The sequence below is a fragment of the Solanum dulcamara genome, chromosome 4 (genome assembly GCF_947179165.1).
Source record: "Solanum dulcamara chromosome 4, daSolDulc1.2, whole genome shotgun sequence".
NCBI lineage: Eukaryota > Viridiplantae > Streptophyta > Magnoliopsida > Solanales > Solanaceae > Solanum > Solanum dulcamara.
The window spans coordinates 14,258,240-14,278,011 of record NC_077240.1 but is presented as its reverse complement, the minus strand read 5'-3'; the positions used below and the strand labels follow the sequence as shown (position 1 = coordinate 14,278,011).

The 19,772-nt window shown below is 35.5% G+C and overlaps 2 protein-coding genes across 2 annotated transcripts; one reads left to right on the top strand and one right to left on the bottom strand.

Moving 5' to 3' along the window:
* Positions 1-3,135: 3,135 nt before the first annotated feature.
* On the top strand, positions 3,136-3,783 carry LOC129886458 (B3 domain-containing protein At2g31720-like). Its single transcript, XM_055961154.1, has one exon. It carries the CDS (start codon positions 3,146-3,148, stop codon positions 3,677-3,679), a length of 534 nt encoding a protein of 177 aa, XP_055817129.1. The 5' UTR covers positions 3,136-3,145; the 3' UTR covers positions 3,680-3,783.
* Positions 3,784-4,131: 348 nt separating this feature from the next.
* Positions 4,132-18,364, bottom strand: LOC129886457 (histone-lysine N-methyltransferase ATX3). The gene is made up of 23 exons (XM_055961153.1): positions 17,035-18,364; positions 16,790-16,845; positions 16,517-16,715; positions 16,073-16,201; positions 15,820-15,888; positions 15,660-15,728; positions 15,466-15,557; positions 15,231-15,332; positions 14,656-14,791; positions 14,062-14,134; positions 13,855-13,954; positions 13,643-13,767; positions 13,407-13,552; positions 13,135-13,239; positions 8,786-8,850; positions 8,313-8,532; positions 5,964-6,050; positions 5,813-5,869; positions 5,416-5,505; positions 5,224-5,310; positions 4,792-4,866; positions 4,515-4,615; positions 4,132-4,412 (listed from the first exon to the last, which is right to left on the bottom strand). The coding sequence occupies exons 1-23, from the start codon at positions 17,920-17,922 to the stop codon at positions 4,322-4,324; spliced, it is 3,162 nt and encodes a 1,053-aa protein (XP_055817128.1). The 5' UTR covers positions 17,923-18,364; the 3' UTR covers positions 4,132-4,321.
* Between the last annotated feature and the right edge of the window lie 1,408 nt (positions 18,365-19,772).

The following is a 19,772-nucleotide window of genomic DNA, read 5'->3' as shown; positions in this document are numbered from 1 at the left end:
TACTCATGATCTTCAAAAGAAAGGTGAAATAGATGTTCAACAAATCCGTTCAAGTGATAATTTAGCAGATATGTTTACCAAGGCATTGTCAACTTCAACCTTTGAGAAATAGAGATACAAGATTGGAATGCGTTATCTTCGAGATTTTAAATGATGTTTTCATCAGGGGGAGTAAAATACGCGCTGCACTCTTTTTTCCTTAACCATGGTTTTGTCCCACTGGGTTTTCCTGGTAAGGTTTTAATGAGGCAGCACTCAAGGCGTATTACCAAATTTGTGTACTCTTTTTTCTTCACTAGATTTTTTTCCACTGGGTTTTCCTAATAAGATTTTAATGATGTATAATATTTATGGATGTTCTCAATTAATATGTATATTATTTCTTATAGAGTCTTTAAGAGGCACATTATAAATGGACATCCAAAGGAAAGTGTTGTATATGAATGTCATTTTTTCAAGTGGGGCCCATTGAAAAGTGTGTAAATTGCCCACTTGATCCTCCTTTCTTTCTTCCCACTTGGTATTACTCTTATTCTTCTGCCTATAAATAGGCAATGTTGCACAACACATATGAAAAGATATACACGGCAATTTTCTTCTCTTTCTCCTCTTCTCTCACAATTTCTTTTTAATTATTTCTTGCAAAGTTAATTTATTTTTATAACACTTATAAGTTTTTTAGTTTTTTGAAGAAAAACTTTTAAACCTTGGTCTGAAAAGTTCCCAAGTTGCAAAAGAATCTTTTATAATAAAAAAAGTTCATTAATTTGAAGGGGGGCTTGGAGTAACTGGTAAAGTTATTGTCATGTGACCAGATAAGGCTGCGTACAATAGACTCTTGTGGTCAGAGCCCTTCCCCGAATCCTGCCCATAACGGGAGCTTTAGGGCTGCCCTAAAAAAAGGTCATTAATTTACTAAACAGTTATCCCAATAAAGAATAATTGGTGAAAAATTCTTTATAATTTCTATCCCAAAATAAATTTTGATTTTTCTTCTGTTTTTCTTTAGGAAAATTTCAAAATTACCCCACCAACAAAAATATAAATACACCCAGTTACTTCCAAAATTGAACTTACATCCGCCATATCCAGGGGGACTCGGTGATTTTGACGTGATCTATTCATTGCATATATTCAATAATTAAATTTTAAGACAGAATATTCTAAAGTTGAAAGTATTATAATAAACTTTGCGACAGTATATTCTGAAGTTTGAATAACTAGCCATGACACAGTTTCATGAAGCTGGAGTCACCGGTAATGAACTTTAGAAACACAATTTTCTGAAGTTGAAAGTACTATAACATAAACTTCAAGACAAGTGTCCTGAAATTCGAACTATGAAGTTCAAACTTCATGCATGTGTATCAGAAGCGGCTCCATGCATAAGAAAACTAAGGCACTTGTGTTAGGACTTCAAATTTGAGGACCTCATTTTTATAGCAATAATAAGATCATAACATGTGTTCTTAAAAATAAAAAATATATTTACTGTTCATTTCGATCTTTAGTTTAAGATAAAAGATTTGTTGGGTTTATTTGAAGTGTGAATGGAAAAGAATGAGATAGAAGAATTGGGAAATGTGGGGGGATTCAAATGAAGAATAAATGAAAAGTCATTTCTCATCATTGGTAGAAGAAAGGAAAAGTCTCGTCCTTATATTAGGAAAGACTTCTTTCAACTTATAAAGGGTTAGGTAGAGGTGCCTCGCGCTGTCGTCGTTGCTCGGCTTCGACTACGGCTTAGACAAATGATTTGATTGATAATTTTTTAGACAAAATTTATTTATTAATCTCATCAATTAATTTTTTTTTTCTTAATATTAATTCAGTATTAATTTAAAATTATTAATTAAATAATTAATTAATAGAGAGGCCTCCTCTCAATTTTGATCATCGAAAATCTATCCATATTTTCTTACAAACAAAATTGTGTCTTTATGTGATTACCTTGCTATTTTGAGTTCGCTGGAATTAAAGAAGTTTGAGGTACCGCTACTTCTTTAATGTTTTATCCTGGGAGGAAATAATCCATAACCTTGGGTACAGTGAGAAAAATAATTTCCTTAAGGACACAGTGAATTCTGTGGACTCGGATATTGTTTCTTTCTTTTCATCTTAATTGTTTCTGGTTTACCAACTTCAATACAGGATAACAAGCTTAAGAAATTTAATAATATTTCTTCCTGTATCTGACGGTTTTGGAGATGAAAACCTTTATGGTTTGCTACTCTGTCTAAATCTAATACTGATTCGAAGAATATAAAAACTTCATCAGTATTCAAAATTCATTCGGTTAACGATTGGAAGAATATAAAAACTTCATCGTTAAACTAGAAACAAGTTGTATATTTCTGCTTCATCTTATATTCTGTTTGGGGGCTGGAGACTAAAATCGAAAGACTTTCTACTCAGCGATTAACTTGGTTCGAAAAAATAAAATCTTCATCAAGTTAATTAAGTTTTTGTTTTTCTCGATTTGAAGAATATAAAAACACCATCGAATTGAACAAAAATCCCTATTTGGTTATTCTATTGTTTAACACTAACTTTAATATAGGAGATAACAAGATTCAAAATATCTTCTTTACTTTCTTGTTAAACTCCAAACTCCGTGTCAAATTAAAATCAGACAAACAAATTGAAATGAAAAAATTATTGTTAATAAGAAAAGTAACTTTTTTTCATATAACAAAAACAAATAACTTTGCATCTCAAAATATGGTTCAGGCGAATGTGATATTGGACAATGTTATGGTTCCCTCAAAATAATAGTCGCGATATTCGACAATGTTGTTGTTCCATCAAAATAACAGAAATTAAAAACTAACAATTTCAACAAAGATATAATATTCTTTAAGGTGTATTTTTTTCAGTAATAAACTTTTTAAATATGTGTTTGCCATAAATTTCCTTTTTTGGCTTCAATTAGGAATTTTTAACTAGGCCGCGGTAATGGAATGTACACTTTAGGAATCCTAACGCGCATCGGATTCGGATTGTTACTAAAAAGTAACATTTGAACATAAACTTACCGAATCCAAACTCAAATAGGAGAAGACAATCCTAAAACGAGTGCTACTTAACTCCTCTATAAATAATACTAACATGCAAAGTTTACACAAGTAACAACACCAATTGAACCATGACTACAATAAGACTCTTTGGCAATGACATCAAAGTTGCGGAGAAGGAGAAGAGCATAATGTTATTCGGAAAACGAATTTTCCCGCATGCAGCATTGAACAACAACAATAGATTAATAGATATACCAGATTTTCCTCCACCAAATATGGATATGGCTATTCAGTTTGTCCAAGGGAGTCTACCGGTTTACATCGGCTGGAAGTATGTGGAGAACTCGGACGTCAACGTGAACTTGAGCCGGTTCCTTATTCCAACTGGGTGCTGCACCAAAATACTCCACTACATGAGTAGGTCGGAGAGAGAAAAGATAGTAAACGAAGATGATACAGGTCTTAACGTGAGTGTAATGGATCCAAAGGGTAATTTACATGACATGAAGTTTACCAGATGGAAGAGCTTGGGGAGACTTGTGTTTAACAGAGGATGGAACAAACTTGTAGTACATAACCATCTTCAAAAAGGAGATTTACTTCATCTCTGGCACTTCAGAACGCCCTCTAATAAACCTTGTTTTGCTATAAATATCATTTAGAACTAGGATTTTCGTGTTTAACTTTCTCTTTTTCCTCCCTCCTCATTTTCTCTTTAGGAATGTGAATAACATTTTAATTTAATTGTATTCTTGATGCCCACGTATGATCCGGTTTATATTAGTAATTTTCGTCCTCTCCATCTTACTCCTTTTTGAAGTTTAAACTATGCACATAATAATACTGAAGTTTGAATACAACATTCAATAACTTTTGTACGCCTTACTCTTTTGAAGTTTGATATGAACTAATACAACGGCAAAACTGATATATTGGAATGAACTTTAACACAAATAATTAATTAAACTAAATGAATAACTATCCCCTGAATATAAAGCTAGAGATCAAAAAGCGCAATGGCACTTTAGCCCTCTTCTGCCAAATAAATCCAACACACGTTGCAAAATTCAACAATTTTATCCTTTTACCTTTGGTGTGAAGCTTTCATGACATGAAGGAGATGAAAAAGGCCAGCTAAATAGATGGTGCATATACTTTATTTGCAACTTAAAATTCAATTGGACTGAGAATGACAAAAATGGTTGCTATTATAAAAACAAAACCAAAAGAAGAAAGAAAAGATATTTCTTGTATTCATGTATGTTAGCATGTCACTGTACGACAAATCCTGTACATCAGCTACACTAGTTCATGAACTTTCGGCAATTGGGAGCTCCACATAGGCAGGGCACTTTAAGATCATCATGCTCATCCGGGTCAAACAAATAATCATACCTGTTAAACAAGATGAAGCATTAATTAACAGATTGGAAAAGCCAATCAGAAACCGAATGAACAAGATGATTCACAGAAGAGAAAAACAAGAAGCTGTCATACGTCAACTCATCACCAGCTGAGACATTGCGTTTAGCTATAAGAACTATCCGGCTCTCCTCTTCACCCAGACTCAAGATCCTCGCATAGCAACTGGGCATGCACTACATGAGATACAAAAAAAAAAAGCTTAACCACCAAAAATAAACAAGCACATAATCTGAATTTGAATAAAATGTCAGCAAAAGAGGCACTTATATGGTAGAGAAATAAGAAACCAAAAGGCCCAGGCAGCAAAATAAACTCAAACAGAAGTTTGACGATGAAAACAACAGCCTACCGAATGATTGATTAAGCGTGCAATATTCCCTTTATTTGTCGCATCTATTACCACTTCTTCGCTTACCTTAAACAGCTGCACGGAGAGAGCATGCGTTAGCATCAATGGCTGAGTGAGACAATTAACCTTTAAGAAGCAACAGATCTTAGCTAAGAGATTATTAACATTATGGGCTCGACAATTTCTGAACCATCCTTACCCTTATCCTTCGACTGGAGTACAGATTATAGGATACAGGGCAATACGAGATCTTTAGCAACCTTAAAAGAAGTTAAACTAATGATTCCATACGGAAAAAAAAAAGAATATTTCTAGACCGCTGTGTAATGAAATCAGACTCGTATTCACATGTTTAAGACAAGACAAGACAACACATGTCTAGGCACATGTACACATGACAACCCCACACATAAAGTAATGAAATAGACTCACATAACAATCTTTTCCCTCCAGTCGATATCGTGCCTCTCTTAGATCAGCAATACTACGCCGCACCTTCTCCCCACGATACTCAAGGACCTAGAGAAGCAGCCAAAAAAGTGGATCACTTCAAAATCCAAATTAAAACCTTCATAACAGTAACTAAAAAATTCTTCTAACATTCCACTCAATCATGAAAAGTACCATTTCTCCTTCTTGAATGTTTCGTCGTGCAAAGAGGCCCCATCCATGTATTCCAGATTTACCAAAACAAACTCTTCGATTTTCCATCATCTGATTAAAAAGAAAGAGAGTAAGTTTGGTTTCAAATGTATTTGCAGTTACTGAAGCATGTGTTCCAGATTCTATTCTCTGCATTTATATTCCTTACTCTGATAAATACCTCGCCACAATTATAGTTGCTCGAGTATGGAAGTAAGAAATGGTAGTGTGAAATTTAGTTGTGGAATTAATTGGAGTCAACAGGTATCATGCAACTCGGAATACAAGGTGGTAGTTTGAGTAGTTGCACATTAACAGGGATAATATTCCTTAGAATAAGCAATCAGTCCTCATGCAGTACAAAGAGAAGATTATTTACCTGTAGATGGATCAGACGCTCTTTGAGTGTTGAAAAAGCCTTCACATCTCTAGTCAACTGCAAACATAAGAATAAGAGAAGGAAAAACTAATCAATTAGCTGGTGTTACAACACAAGTTGGATTCTAAAACACAAGAAACACATTACATACTTCTAGTGCACTTAAACAATCTATTGCTTCTAAGGAATGACGCCTTGGCCCCATCAGTCGGTGAAAAACTGCCTCTTGTCCAGCCCTCTAGACAAAACAGAATCAAATTAGAGACGAGAAAAAAAAAATCAAGGAATCTTTCTCGTATAGATCAAGAAATTAGATACAAAGAATACAAAAAGGGGGACACTGATAAAATTAATTGATCACTTTCCTGCAATTAATGTACTCTTCTTGCTAGCATCTCCAACTCATACACTTGCTCTCACCCATTTCATTTGTTATGATAAGGTTTCCTCCAGTTTTAGACTTTTTAATTTAACATGAATTACTTGTTACAGGCCATCTTTATGAAACTTTTTTTAATGACAAACCAAGTATATACATATATATCTATATATAGCAAAAAGCGGATTGGTTGTCTTCAATGAAGATAGAGTCAAAGGTACCAAAGCATCGTCCATGTTACATGGAATGATGTACAAGTACTGGGTACTATATTTTCCAATGAAATACATTCAACCAGGGTTTGGGGGTTCGAAGATAAATCAAGCTGATGATACAGCACCCTTGGTGTGTGTCATCAATTTAACAAGTTTCATCAGAAAAACATGCACAAATTTTTACAGTAGCATATGAGAGAAGATTTTGCGTGGCAAACAAGGATTTTCTAGTGTTCTAAGAAAAGAGTCTTGACAGTTTGATTGGTGTGGCTCTATTGAAGCATTAATAAAACGAGACAACAATTTTGCTCTGTTCTTTTCCAATTTGAGCTCTTCACCATTCATAGAGGAATTTTTCTCAACTTGGCAATCTTTCCTCACGTCAATAAACTCTCTTTTATTATCAAAGAGTGCAGTTTGATAGCTTTACCATATCGGAATTCTGGCACAGGGCTCTATTGAACCATTAATAAAACAAGAAAGCAATTTTAGCACAGAGGAAAGTTGGTTGAAAACTGTCGAAAGTCCAAAGTTAGTTTTTTCTTGGTTTGGTATCTCTTGGCATTTAACAGGGTCTTGTTAAGAATGTGCCTTTGGAGATTACAGAGGAGCATGCACTACAGATGGAGGTGATAGAGGAAAAATATGGGGTAATGAAAGGGTGGAGAGCTAGAAACATTACTCTTTTTGGGTGCAGCCTTTGGAGAAAAATCTTGAAGGGGTGGGAGGAACTTAGTGGTAACATAACTTTCAGGGTACGTAGGGATGGGGGCTAAGGTAAGTTTTTGAAGACAGAGGTAGTGTGGCATAACATCTTGAGAGTCATATACCCAAACATTTATAGTAACTGGTAAAGTTGTTGCCATGTGACCAGGAGGTCACGGGTTCAAGCCTTGGAAACAGCCTCTGGCAAAAATGCAAGGTAAGGCTGCGTAAAATAAACCCTTGTGGTCAGGCACTTCCCCGGACCCCGCGCATAGCAGGAGCTTTAGTGCACCAGGCTGCCCTTTTTCATGCCAAGAGGGGATGACAATCCAAGAAATCTGGAAGACACAAGGAAATGTTCTTTTGGGATCTCCAATTCAAGAGAGATATTCAGGATTGGGAGAGAGCGGAATTTCAAAACATGCTTGAGATGCTCTACAACAAATTCTACCCCCAGAATTAGTTAGGGAATGGTGATCGACTGGTCGTTTCTCAGTAAAAGTCCCAATAAATCCCATCACGCCAAGATGCTTACAAGAGATGTGACGGTTTTGTCACATGTTGCAGTCTGGATTCCCATACCACAAAGAAAGCTGTGTCTTCGTATGGCTGATGACTAGAGGAGCGATTTGGGCAGCTGAATATATGAGGAAAAGGAATAGCACATGAGTAAGTTAAAGTTTTACATGCAAAAACTCGGGAGAGGGTGTGGATCAACTTCTACTGCATTGTCAGGTAGATTCATGGTTGGAGATTCTGAGATGACAAGGTACTATATTGGACTATGTCGGGGACGATACATATGATTTGTTAAACTGGGATCTCAGAAGACAAGAGAGGAAATGCATGGCATGGACATTGATCCATAGCCTCATAAAGGTTGGAGAGAGAATAGTAGAGCTTCTGAAGGAACTGAACTTGATAAACATTTGGAGAATAGCCTTTTATATATTTGAGGAATGGGTCTTTTGTAGGAACAATTTATTTTGTAGGTTACTCTTTTTTTGGTTATAATACTTGTATACAGGAGTTTCCCTTCTATTAGTGAAATTAATCCTTGATTAAAAAAAATGTCCTACCCTAACACACACGAAAAAAGGATTATCATAAAACAATATTTGTTAAAATAACGAGAATTAAGGTGCAAAAGACAAATAAGTAATTTCGTACCACACATAAAATATATAGAATAACATAGTACCTTATAGCTAGATCTCTGAAAGACGCGACACCTTGCAGCAGAGAGAGGTTCAAAGCTACTGCTCCCAGCATCAGATGCATCAGGGAGTTCAAGAGTCTTAGATGAAATGAGCCGTTTGCCTCCCGAACAATGTTCTTGACTTTGTCTTTCAACCAAACTTTTCGTAGAAAACACTCCAAACGGAGTCCGCATGACCAAGACATTGTCTGTGTCTGGAATCCTGAAATCCAAGCATATAACATATCTAGGTGAACATCAAAACCATGGGGGAAAATGAACAATGTAGAAACTCCTTCCCAACAAATATTAATTGGAAAGCTTATATGGAACCAACCTTAGGTATAATGTCAAAGAGGAAGAGATTTAATAGAAAGAGAGAATTGTTTATATGCCATAGGTTCTAATCTAAAAGGATAAGAAACAAAGCAAGAAGAAAATAGATAAAGAATAAGAGTACAATATATAAATGTTACCTATGGAAGGCGCAATATGATAACCATCTTGTTATCTGTATCCCATTCTTCTCTGAGCAGTTCAACTGATATTCAGAATTTTGAATTATCAAATCAGGTAATTACTTCCAATTGGAGAAAAAACCAACATAAGTACATATAAAAACAGACTTTCTTTTAATAAGAAAATGTCTACATATCTATACATTACTATAGACAAACACAGACAACAAACATTATACAGACATTTACTCCTTCAGAGTTCAGTCCCATTTTATTTGATGGTGTTAGACTGGACACAAGGCTTAAGAAAAAACAAGACTTTTGAAACTTGTTTAAAACAAACAATAAATATTTGTGTGGTCATAAATCAACTCATTAAGGGAAGTACAAAGTTAATTCTAAATATAGAGAAGTCGGGACAAACAATAAATAAGAAAAGTATCACATAAAATGGGATAGAGGGAACAACCAATAGTTCAAGTGCCTTGCCTATTGTCCTGAAGGTACAGATGGCGACGGGGTGGGGCAGGGCGGGGCGGGTTTTTCCTTATATGGGGCGATGCCAGTCTGGCTTTATGTGGTAGTGATGGGGGTTGAAACATTTTTTAAGGAATTTAGGGCGGGTGTGGGCAGGTTGTGGGTTCCCTCTCCACATTTTGGAACCGACAAGTTTGGAATTATATACCCTGGTGGTCAGCAATTTTCTTGCATCCATTCAGCAAATTTGACTAGATTGGTTGTTATGCATTTTAATGGTACGAGTATTTATTTAAATTACCATATATCTCTTCCTTAAACTCTTCACTTAATTGGCATTACCACTAATTGAAGCAGGAAAGTTATATTTAGAAAGAAAGTTGAAAGATTATTTTTTATTTTTCTAAAAGCTAAATATATTGAATCAGAATCAGTTACTAAAACGACAAATTCTTGAGTCTAAATATAATATTAAGTTATAAGATAGCTAAGTGATTGAAAATAAATATTATTATTCCAATATGTACATTCTCAATACTTCATTTTAAAGATTTAAATAACTTGTCATCTGCAAGGTCTATTCTCTCGTCCACCGTCACTCTTTTGATGGTATATTATAAAGTACTTATTTAATTCGGAAAAGGGTCAACTATACCCTTGTACTATCAAGAATATTTTAAATATACTCCTCGTTATACTCTCAATTCAATTATACCCTTTCTGTTATACTTTGGGTCCAAATATATCCTATCATTATATTTTGACACTAATATTAAGGGGAGAGATACATGTCAAACTTAGAATCAAATGAGCCACCCTCAATTTTAAATACCTGAGTTTTTTAGAAACCCGTATGTTTGACCCGACCCAACCCGTTTTCATTTCCTTTCATCATTTTCTTCTTCAGGCCAAAAAAATAGTATCTCTGAGAAAGGAAACGTCGTGAAGAAGCCTATGGAGAATGCTCACATGTTTCGAAGATGCATGTTGCGGAGATGAGGATATTGAGATGGATGTGTATGCATATCAGGAGCAACAAGATTAAGAATGAGGTTATCCAAGAGAAAGTAGGAGTGGTCTCCGTGATGGACAAGATAAGGGAAGCAAGGCTGAGATAGTTTGGGCATATGCTAAGAAGGTGCATTGACGCCCAGTAAGGAGATACAAAAGGTTGGTTATAGTGGGTACCAGGGGGTAGAGGTAAACCGAAGAAGTATCGGGAAGAGGTGATTAGACAGAACTTCATCGAAGACATAACTCTAGATAGAAAGGAGTAGAGGTTGCATATTAGGGTAGAAGGTTAGTAAAGGTGAAGTGTTGTCTTGTCGTGTGTAGGTTTAGGCTTGTTAGTGCCTGTCATAGTACTAGTCGTACACTTGTAGTTCTTGATATATGTTGTGCATTGTGTTTTGATCATCACACAAGTTTCTTCTTGTTATTGTTTCTTTCTTGTAAACTTAAGAATGTCTTTCTTATTAACGACTATGGTTTCTTCATTGTTTTCTTCTTCTTTTACTTGGATTTGATGCACTTGAGCCGAGGGTCTTTTAGAAACAGTGTCTCTACCTCTCCGAGGTACTGGTAAGATCTACGTACACTCTACCCTCCCAAGCCCCACTTAATGGGATTTCACTGGGTATGTTGTTGTTGTAAGCTATGCTTAAACCTCCAAAGCTTTGATAAATGGCTTCTGCAAGCAGTGGCGGAGCCAGGGTTCGACATCTACTATTTATACATATAATTTATTTTAACCATGTATAAATAGTATAATTTTTTGCCAAAGAGGGTTCGAATAAACCCCCTAGCCACAATGTGGCTTCGCCCCTGTCTACAAAGATGGACTAATGCAAAAAACTAAAGTTTTGCTTAATGAGATGCAAAGTGAGGGAATTGACATTGACTGGGTCATAATACGATGATGGACGGTTCTTGTAAGCAGGGTAATGTGGTTGAATCGTTGAGGCTATAGAAAATTATGGAGGGCCAAGGACATCAACCTAATGCAAATGATTACAATATAATTGTTATAGGTCTGTGTAAGCTAGATTTTATAAATCGTTCAGCATTCTCCATAGGCTTCTTCATTATTTTTCTCTCCAGAGATACTATTTTTTCCAGTCAAAAGAAATGATGAAAACAAAAGAAAATGAGTTGGGTCAAGTTAAACTTGTGGGTTTCTAAAGAAATCGGGTATTTAAAATTGGGGGTGGATCGTTCAATCTAAGCTTGACACGTGTGTCTTTGTTAAAATTAAGGGCAAATTTGTGTCAAAGTATAATGAGAATGGTATATTTGGGGTATATTTAACCGTATACCATATTTAATTCCAGACCTAATTAACATGACCATTAGATTCCTAGTTCAGCAAATGTCACACCCTATGTTAGGTTATAAGTTGATCCTTAAAAATTACAAATTGCAAAATTACACAAGCCGTATTTATATAACTGTGACAAATGCTAAAGTAGTAAAATGATCAAAGAAATTGACAAACAAAAAACAAATAAAGATGAAAATAACAGAATAAAAAAGAGGGAAAAAACTCAATATCAATTAATACTCCTTCTAGACCATATTAAGTGAATTGTTGAAACTTTTTCCATAGTTCAAAAGAAATGAAGTTTTCAAAGTTAAAAGAGAATTGTTGAGACATTTTTCCATATTTACCCTTCTTTTTAGTGAGGTTCTTAACTACTTTACATTTTCTAGGAGAACAGTTTAGAAATAATCAAAAGGGTAAAAGTGGAAAGTAACCTTTAGTGTTTGTCCTTAAACACTTTTTAAGGGGTGTGTCATACCCCCAACAATTCACTTAATATGTATTGGACGGAGTAGTACTTAGCAGGAAAATGAAAAAGAATTATGAATTTCATTTTAGTATCATACTCAATTAAAAAAGAAAAAAAATATGTGGAGCGGGGGTTTATGCGAGAGGGTCTATGCGAGGGGGCGGATTGAAAACATAAACTTTTGCTATGTGGGGAGGGGAGGGGCAAGTTGGAGCCTTCGCAGGTTTGCCCCACAACCGCACCGCTCTGCAGTGTTTGTCATCCCTATGTGAAGAGAGAAGAAACACATAATGCATTCAAATGATCAATTAAAGCAGTTCCAGAGTTTAACATTTATGTACGTAAGGAAAAGAAATTGGGAGACTGCAACTTTCAGCATGTAAGTCCTATAGCATGTGCATCAATACAAATGGCATAACTAAGCAAACAACAGCAGCAACATGCCCAGTGTGATCCCACAAGTGGGATTTTGGGAAGGTGGAGAGTATGCAAACCTTACCCCTACCTTGTGTGAGGTAGATAGTCTATTTCCGAAACTATATTCAAACTAATGGAATTCCAAAACTTTATGACCACAATAAGAAAAAAAATCATAATGTTTCCAAGGGGCAACCTAATAGGTGAAGAGTTAGATTAACAACCTTGATACCAAGGTTCGAATTCCAGCAGAACTAACACTAAGTGAATTCTCCACATCTGCCTATTCGCCCAGTGTGTGTGTTGGTGGAAGGTGGCAAGTACCCAAAAGATAGCATAACTAACCAAGATAGCACAACTATCAAAAAAATGTTTCGAAAGAAACTGAATTATAGACCTTGCTGGTCACAAAAGGTAAAGTTCATCCCTTACAAGGTAACAAATAAAAAGTTGTCCAGATGTTATCACCCATATTTAAGGCAAGCAACTGTGAACATGAAATCAGATCCATCAGCTATGGTATGCCATGCCCTAGCATAATCATTCCAAACCTGAATTTTGATGAAAGATATTTGGATTTTACACTAAATTAACACATTGTCTTTCTTCTACTACTGAATGCATCTCTTCTTAGAGACTATCATTGTGGAATAACATACACAAGGGAAAAAGTGGGCAGCTTACTTCCATATGATATCCAGCTCTCAAAGCACACATAGCATGAAAGCTGGTGGCACATTTGCAACATTGAGTGCAAGATCCGTGAACTTGTTTGCAGATCACACATGCCTGCAAATTTATTTATAACCAAGCTTTTTTAGCCAACAATAACGAAATACTTTGACAGAAAAAGGAAACTACTTATTGCATCAACCAGATCAGCAGCAGACACAATTGAGACCCAACAAATGAATAAGAAGATACCACCAAATATTTGCATATAGTTACCAAAATACCTTTAGGAAAGTGTTCGGAGGAATTCTAAGAAGCCCAGCAGCAGGCTCCATTTTATCAGCATTATGGAAAGCAACTTCAGGCCGAAACCATGCACATGTAACATGAACCCACAGGGAATCAATATCAGTTGGCTTCAATGCACCACCTGCAATAGCATCATTTACAAAAATCTAGATTAGAAAGCCAGTAATGAGAAATGTTTTATTAAAATTGCAGGGTGTACACTATGCCTTGCCTTTGACTGGACAAAGACAACATTCTCTTTCGATTTCAGGGGTTTCGCATGCTCGACAGACCCATGAAGCAAAATCCTGGCCATTGCTTACTCCATAGCATTCTTGATGGACGGCTATTTGGCACCTGAATCACCAGCATTAGTTACACTAGAAAAAAAAATCTCGCCAACCAAATCAAAGGAACATGTCCATCCTTATTTTACAGGGATACCTGTTGCATATGATTATTTTATTATAGTCCCAATCCTCAACCCATCTACATATAGCACATCTTTCTGTAGTCCACTTTGCATGAACAGGCTCATACTTCTCTGCAACAAAAGAAGCACAGATGATTGCTTGCTCAACAGAATACACACAAAAAGAGGCGCTCAGCAATGGAACTCCAGTAAAATAGTAGAGAAGGAATAGAGCATACCTCTTAAAAATGCAAACAGCTGCTGCTGATCTAACTTCTGATAGCTCACATTACGAGCATTATTGTCTGAAAGCTGCAGCATCCATACAACTAAGATTAAAAAGCATAAAACAGAACCTACTCCAGATATTAACGAACAGAAGAAAATCACTGCTTGAAGCACTATAAGTTAGTTGACTTCTCAACCAAAAACTGAAAGGAACACCCATGAAAAGTAATGTTGAGGTAATGGTACCATGTTTATTGACTACCAAAAATCCACCTAAAACTTTAACAAAACGCCAAGGATGATCTATATAAAGCATGTTGCACCGATCAAAAGGAAAAAAAAAAGTATATTGCAAAATAAAAACAACTAGTCATTTATTTATTAGTCATTCTTTTAGTCTATCACTACCCAACAACATAAAACCTTCCTGAAGTTGACACCAAAAAATGAACCACTGAGGACTGTTGCAATAGAACTCTTTAAGAATCCCATTAATCGTAGATCCACTCAGTTATCAGTGACAGGATGCAATGAAATGGACGGGCTAAGATACAATATCAGAGAAGATGACATATGATTTAGAAACTTTATAATCTGGTACACACCCATTGGTCAAGTGTTATCATTGAGCCCTTTACTTTCACGCTGCACTTCCATTTCTTAGCTCTGCAACCGGTATGTTTCTCCCACTCACTAAGTGTTTGCTTCCTTGTTCCACAAGAACCGCACTTGCACTGAACTCTGTGACAACAATGAAGGAGGTAAACTAGAGCACTTTAAAAAAAAAAAAGGAAAACTAGAGCACTTTATACCTAAAGCAGCTAAGTGTTAAGTAATCAAGCATTAGAAGTGCTACACATATTTTGCAGTAGACTAGTTGAATCACAAAAGAGTACCTTATCTTCAAGCAAGTTTTTCACACTAGTTACCAACTGAAAATAGTTTTTCTCATATAGTACTAGAATTCTTTTTGGTATATTAAATGACAAAAACTGTTCACGAATTATGCTTCTGACAGAAGAGTACGATCAAAATAGAAGATTGGTTATCAGGACGCAGCAGGCACTTGACCTTAGCACTCACAAAGATCTATAGAGATTTCTTTTTTTCATATGAATTTCAAGACTTTCATGACAGCCTTTTCTAACCGCATTCTCTTTCCAGAACTTCAAGAACTTACAAATGAATATCTGGATAATAAATCCCTTCGACGCCAGTACACACGACAGTAATCTTGTCAGGCATCACACCTCCACTGCTCTCTCTTAATCTGTTTGAAAAACTTCAACATTTCAAAGAACAAAACATTACAGGCAGTCAGCACACTAGAACAAGGAATAAACCAACCAAACACAAGTCCAACGTATTCTTTTGATAGGATACATCAACCAAAATGCATCTTAAGCAGAAGATACCTCGCTTTTGGTCCCCGCTGTACTGAGCCCAATATTTTTTTGTTAGAATTTCCTTTGCACTCAGGGCAAAAATAATCAGTGTTCTGTAGATTCTGCAAAAGGTTGGTATAAATGATAAATCTTCCATGCATTCACCAGGATCAAGTTAGGAAAAAAGAAGAGAGAGAACACAATAAAATGCATCCAAAAATTACCTTCAAAGCATTGCTGGAAATATCTGCACACTCCACATGGACCCAAACATCACAACCATCACAACACACCTATAGAATATCAAGTGAAGAAAGGTTCTTAGTTTATTCTAGTTTGCCAGCCAAGGAATCAAAGACTAAAATCAAAACGAAAAAATCTCACCCAGCTCCCACCATCTGAATGATGCCAAATTTTCTTGCATATGGCACAATATTGCTTTGATTTCCTCAACTGAACAACATAGAAAATCGTACATCAGGAGCAGAAAATAAGTATTGCATTATAAAGATCTAATAGAACAAACACAACTGTATCAATTGAATAGCATAAATATTGAATTTAAGCATGTGTTCTTTACCAAGGAAATACATGTGAATACAGAGAATTGCATAGTAAAAAAAAAATTGCAGATGACCTTAGTACAATGCTCACAGGAAAACTGAGCCTTGGACGTTGTATCTTTAACTTTCTTCAAAGTTCGGCATGGAACAATCAAACCACAACTGTCACATGGTTGAGTGTCTTTCCTCCTATCATATCCATCCTGCGGAAGAATTATCCAGAAGTCATCAGAATTGAACCACTTAAGATTCTTCAAATCATTATGGCAGTTTCAAGATTATATTTCAAAACCTCAATGCTCCAACAACAAAAGTTTGAACACTTCAACTAAAAGTGAAAAGGTAGGTTTGCTCCTTGCTTTAATAGATACTCCAAAGAGTAAGAAGATTAATATAAACCTAAAGAATGAAACTCAAAAGAATAGCATAAGGCTGAGAACAGGCTAGATTAAAGCCTACATCAACAAATTTTCAATTTCAGATCTTATTCCTAAAAAGGATGCTTTCTGAAAACTTGCCTGGTCAGAGAAACAGAATTCCAGCTCCTGATTTGACCCAGTAGCCTCTTCAACTCCACTGTCATTAGTTGCTGGAGATGCCTCCTGCTCCATCTCAGGGCATTCATTTGTGTAGCCCTGTTCAGCTAGAATTGCCTCTTCTATTGCCATGTGAAAATCACTTGGTCTGCTGCCATACAATTTAGTCTGCCCCTGAAATCTGGACAAAGTAATGGTGAAAATTCAAGTATCCAAAATTACCATAAGTTAATTGATTAATGGAATATCATACACCTGTCCATATACTCTTGGAAAGGAAAGATCATTCCAGCTTTGACCCACCCATAATCCTACAAACAACAATAGCTTAGAAGTTCTAATCCGTTTACCATAGCTGAGTATACAAGTATGTCAATGTACCAAGAATCTTGTTGAGTTTTACAAAAATAAAAGATGTTACAGTTTTTCTTATATACTTGTATACCCAGAATCATACGCCACACCAAGAAAAAATTTACTAATCAAGAAAGAGAGATTACCCTTTGCCCACTTCTGGAGTAGCCATAAAACATCACACAGATAGTGCCAGGAATGCAAGCCCTTAGAACAGCCTCAGGTGCTTGGCATAACGGGTCAATCACCACAGCAGGCCAAGCAGGGTAATTCTTTCCACATTTTGCCCACACTATGTCTTCCAAAACAAAATCTCTGGGCTCAAAGAAATCTTTTTTCTTTCCAACTTTCTCCTTCGTAAAATTATCCGCCCTCATAGATCCCCTCTTTGCCCTCAGTTCGCAGTCACCACTCTCCACCACAACTGAAGAACCACCTTCGCCTACTGACGTCACAGAACTTCTAGAACAATCTTTACTTTGCATATAAGAAAATTCCTTATCCTCAAATTTTACAGAACTAGGCAAATGAATAAGTTGATTCTTAAAAAAATGCATATCTACATTAGACCCTTCAAGCTTGAACCTTTTCTTCTGAGGCAAAGCTCCCCCTTCATCCTTCTCATCCAAACATAGTAGTTCTTGTTCTTGCTGGTTTTGTTCTTTTCTCCACGAAGGCAAAACGGAGTCATTGAACTTTGAAGGCAGCACTTGAATGCGACCACGAGAAGACTTCAAAAGTGGAGGCTTATTGCTATGAACCTCAAAAGCTTTTGCCAAACTTCTCGGAGCTCCAGCTAAACCCAAGCTTGATTCTACTTCACCCGCGTAACTCAAAGCTTCTCTACAAAATGAATCTACCAAACTAGTGCGGTAATCTTCTAATTCCTTTATGGGCACTGTGAAGAGTTCATCGGTTTTCAATTTCTCCGGACTCGCCGAACACGATTCTCCCTCGCCGCCGCTGTCATTTCCCTCCGTTTTGCACCGCTTGAGTTTCGGCATTTCCACTTTCACCGTCCGTTTCACCATCATCCTTCACTTCATCAAAATTCCGTAACGTGCAGTTGTACTCGTAGCACGCGAAGTTGTACGCCAGAAAATCCTCTCCTCCCCCATTCCAAAACCAAAACCCTAATTATCAAATTGAAACAACAAATCCGTCAAACCAAAATCCCCAATTCTGCAAATCTCAAGGCTAATTCAAACCCGAAACAGACCTCAACTGTTCCAAAAACTCACCACTTCAATGAATCAATCAGTTACCGAAACACAATCCAAATAACATTCACAATTTTTCAGATTGTACTTATAATCCCAAAAGAGCGAAACCAGGTAAAAGCAAAATTCAGAAGAATTCTATAATCGGTGAGATTGAAGAAAATAAACAATGAATATTTTCAGAAAAATCAAATTAAAATCGAAGCTCGAATGGAATCAGATGTATCTGCAATTTTTGAGTCGCCGAAAACAAGATTTCATAAATATACAAATGAAATTAGAGATATATATGTTCAGAAGGGATATAGTATATAATAGCAAAAATATAGTATAGTTTTGTTATTGTTCTCTATAAAAATAAATAATAATAATAATAATAATATTAAAATTCTCTCAAAAAATATTGGAAGCTTTGGCTCCAAGATTATTGCGAAATTCGAAACCGGAAGCGAAAATTGGGAGGGAGAAGAGGGTATCCTGGACGCGCGAAAAGGGCAAAATAGACATTTGAAATGATGAAACAGTGATCACAAGGAATTTATGTACGGTAGTGATCTCATGAGATATTCCACGTGTCTTCTTCTCATTTGATTATTTTATAATTTTTTATTCGTGGCTAAAAAGTACCAAAAGAGCAGTTGTTATGTTATGGAACGTGTAAGGTGTAACGCCAGCTTATTTTGGAAGGTTGCTGTGCTTGGTACTCGATGCATTGCCAAGTGTTCCTTTCTAAATTTGATTAGCTTCCTATTTCAATAACCACAATACAAATAAATTATTTTGCAATTCATAAAAATTGTATTTATTAAGTGGAGGTTTTTATATTATTATTTATATTTGTAATGATGATCATATGTCATGAAACTTTTGCTTTTTTATATATGTAAGGATGATCATATGTCATAAAACTTTTCCACAAAAAATAAATAATTTATTGTGTGAGTATGCAGATAGAACTAAAATTTTAGACATCCAAGTCAGGGGTTAGGAATTTTAATTTATAATTTTTGACTCATTTTTATTTTTTAACTTTGAAAGCATTTATTTTTTTTACTCAAATATACAAAAGGGCTCAAAGACTTCTCCCTCCATTCTGATTTACTTATCAAAAGTTTCTTAATTTGATTTTTATTTTTATTTATTATTTTTGACAAATTAAGAAAAAATATTTTTTTTCTTATTATACCCTCAATTTATTAACATTGGGTTAATCCTTTGAAAAATGTAGTAAGTCGATATTTTGATATTCTATCAATTAACAAGGGTAAAATGGTAAACTTATTGTAGAATTATTGTTTTCTTAATAAGTATGTCAAATCATAATTTGACAAGTAAATCAAAACAGAGGGAGTATTTTCGCTTGAAATCATTTAAAATAAATTAATCCAAACAGGTTTTGAGATGCATTCACATAAAATAAGTGTTTAAATTTTAATGCAAACAAATGAATTTAATGACTTAAAGTCTAAACCACTCAAATTCAAACATGCACGAATAAATGAGGTTTTTCTTTATGTATGTGCTACACTACATACTTCATTTGTCACGTATTAGATGGATATTTTCTATGTTACATAATAATTAAAAAATCATTAATAGAATGATCAAGTTTACTATTTGCCCTTTTTTTATATTAATGTGCATTAAAATAAGTCAAAAAAAAC

Bases quoted from the DNA above. Each gene is read 5' to 3' on its own strand.
- LOC129886457 (XM_055961153.1), bottom strand. From the start codon at position 17,922: ATGATGGTGAAACGGACGGTGAAAGTGGAAATGCCGAAACTCAAGCGG. The intron at 16,846-17,034 runs GTAATCTCTCTT...TGTTGTTTGTAG, and splicing joins ACTCCAGAAGTGGGCAAAGG to GATTATGGGTGGGTCAAAGC. The intron at 4,867-5,223 runs GTGAGTCTATTT...CTCTCCGTGCAG, and splicing joins TGGAGGGAAAAGATTGTTAT to CTGTTTAAGGTAAGCGAAGA.
- LOC129886458 (XM_055961154.1), top strand. From the start codon at position 3,146: ATGACTACAATAAGACTCTTTGGCAATGACATCAAAGTTGCGGAGAAG.